The 2,879-nt window shown below is 38.2% G+C and overlaps 1 protein-coding gene across 1 annotated transcript; it reads right to left on the bottom strand.

Annotated features, from left to right (window-relative positions):
• Positions 1-417: 417 nt before the first annotated feature.
• On the bottom strand, positions 418-2,656 carry LOC126953123 (olfactory receptor 12D1). Its single transcript, XM_050788492.1, has 2 exons — positions 2,474-2,656; positions 418-1,729 (listed from the first exon to the last, which is right to left on the bottom strand). Coding segments are annotated over exons 1-2 (927 nt in total). The 5' UTR covers positions 2,475-2,656; the 3' UTR covers positions 418-803.
• Positions 2,657-2,879: the final 223 nt, after the last annotated feature.

The raw sequence follows: 2,879 nt of genomic DNA, 5'->3' as shown, positions 1-2,879 counted from the left end.
TGTACTATTAGGGAAAGGTCTCCAAGATACACATTGTCCTCAACATTGGTTTGTTCATATAACATGTATTGTCCATTGCCATTCTTTTTTAAAGAAAATATTTGTATTTGACCCTATAGCATAAAGGATCTCTGTGAGGACAGATAAACAACTGGTTACATTGATTGTATATGAAGAGTAAGTGAGTGGCAGGAGGGCAGAGATGGGAGAGAAACATTTGACACCTTTCTATGTCTTTTGTATTTTGAATCACTATTAAAAGAACAAAAACCAGCCAAACTAAAAAGAAATTATGACATACCTCTTTAAAATTTATTTAAATAATATGCAAGTTAGCATTTATTTTTCCAATTGAATAAACATAGCCCTACATGGCAATCTTTAAAATAAAAAAGCATAACCATTCTATTGATCAGACTAAAATGTGTTAAACTAAAAGGATCTTACAGACAAACAGTCCTAAATATGATCTATGTATACAATACATGGACAATACAGGCATAATTCTATATGCAACTGCATACAAGTACATGTTAGAATACATAACAAGTCAATTTTATCAACTGATAATTCCAAAAAATTTTTGGCATTAGGGTTCCATGGCTAGTGTCTTGCATATTCAAGTATCCCTCATATTACTTAGAAATGTATTGTTTACTACAACTAGATAGGACTTTTTTTTCTTTTATCCGATTGCCTCTATTTTACACTTATAAATCATCTGAGAAGCAGTAAAATTACACATCTCTACGTTTTCATTGCTGGTTATTTATGCCTCTGAAGAGTTCTCTGGTTTATTCAAATCAAAGCCTTCTGATCACTCTAACCAAGGCCCCCTTCACTTCCTTGTTCCTCAAAGTGTAGATCAGTGGGTTTAGTACTGGAGTGACCACAGTGTACATGATGGCAATGATCCGGTCCTGGTCCATGGAGGTCCCTGAGGCAGGATGAATATAGGTGAAGAGAACAGGTGCATACAAAAGAATAACTACCATGAAGTGGGAGGCACACGTGGACAGTGCTTTGTGGAGCATGCTACAAGAATGGGTCTTGAAGGAGAGATAGGTGATAATGTAGAAATAGGAGAGAAGTGTCAGAAAGAAGGGGCCCATGGCAATTGTCCCTGTGACAGTACTGAGCAGCCACTGATTGAGCTCCGTGTTCCCACAGGCCAGCTTTAGCAATGGCTTCACATCACAGAAGAAGTGATGGATACAGTTGGAACCACAGAAGTTCAAGCGAGAAGTCATTACAGAGTGCAGCAGGGCGTGGAAGAAACCAATGGTCCAGACTGTGATGGCCATCTGGGTACAGAGCTGAGGGCTCATGATGACAGTGTAGCGAAGTGGCTTGCAGATAGCCACAAAGCGGTCAAATGCCATCACGGCCAACAGCATGGCCTCTGTGCTGCCCAGGAAGTGGAAGAAATGGAGCTGGCTTATGCATCCCAAGAAAGAAATTGCTTTGTGTGTAGAGAGGAAGTTCTGCAGCATCTTTGGCAGTGTCACCGTAGAGTAGCAGATATCCAGGCAGGACAGGTTTCCCAGGAAGAAATACATAGGGGAATGGAGTCTAGGATCAGAGATGACAATCATCAGAATGACTCCATTCCCAGCCACACTGATGAAGTAGATGGTGAGGAAAACCACGAAGAGAAAAGGTTGCAGTTCTTGAATGTCTGTCACTCCCAAGAGGAGAAATTCGGTGACTGAGGTTGTATTCAGCATCACTTCAAAAAAAACACAAAATAATGTATGGAACACCAATCACAATCAGAATCCTTCCAGCTCAGAATTTTCTCACCAAGCCAAAGCTACTTGGAAGGAGAGTACTGTTGTTGTACTTGTTCCAAACCTCAGAAGTTGTACAGAACTTAGCTTAGCTGTTGGTCTCTTCAATATTAAGGATTCATGCATATTATGGACTATGACATAACCAGTTGTTAAAATTAAGTTTATCATTAACATATTTCTTTCTTCTGGGGATTTAGAATATGTTGCTAACTTACAATCTTCTCTGGTTGTGAACATCCGTATTCCGATACAACTTTCCTTTCCTATCCCAAGGCAGCGTTAATAGGGGGCAATTTTTAAGTGCACCACCACTGGGATATCTCTTGACCCAGGAAAATGGAACCTGAAATTTTTTGACTTAAGAGAGAAAGATAAAGATGAACTCATTATCATCACAAAGTCTTTAAAGAGATATAAAAACTTCTTTAAAATAGTAGTAATTGTTTTGTTCTCATCTTAGAACGTAGATGAGGCCAGAGATGTTCTCTTACTGATCTCTTCCTAACCCACATCTCTGGCAATGTCATGGAGCTCTACTGGGATAGGAAAAAAAAAATATATCAATCAAATATTAACCTGAGGTATATTTGAAGTTTTATCAGTGCTATATCAGATAATGTGCTTAGTTTCTTCTTATCTGAGCCTTTAATTTTTTTCAAAGTAAATCCCAAATTACTTACTTCATGACAAACGTTATTGTTCCTCTAGTTGCCAGTTGCACTGGGACATTTTCCTTTTTCACACCTCTGAATCTCTGAATAAGAAAAGCTCTTCCAATAGACTCAACAATTCTTCCTTCATTTTATCCAATAGTGTCTTCTTCTAAAGTATTTATGAATTTAGACCACTGAAAAGCCTGTCTTGTGATGCATTTTCTTAAGGCTTATTTTTATTTTGTCTGAAATAAACTCACTTTTTAGATGTGAAGAAACATTGTATCTCAAGTGAATTTTCTCTCTTTTCTTCTAGTTTCATTAATGTGGCACTGACAGTCAGGTTCTCCTCGATCAACCCAGAGGTCTGTTGGCTTCCTATCAGTTCTCTCCAAAGCTGCCACACATTTCTAGCCCTTTTCATTTGTAAAAT

The sequence above is a fragment of the Macaca thibetana genome, chromosome 4 (assembly GCF_024542745.1).
Source record: "Macaca thibetana thibetana isolate TM-01 chromosome 4, ASM2454274v1, whole genome shotgun sequence".
NCBI classification, from domain to species: domain Eukaryota; kingdom Metazoa; phylum Chordata; class Mammalia; order Primates; family Cercopithecidae; genus Macaca; species Macaca thibetana.
This window is presented reverse-complemented; position numbering and strand designations above follow the sequence as displayed.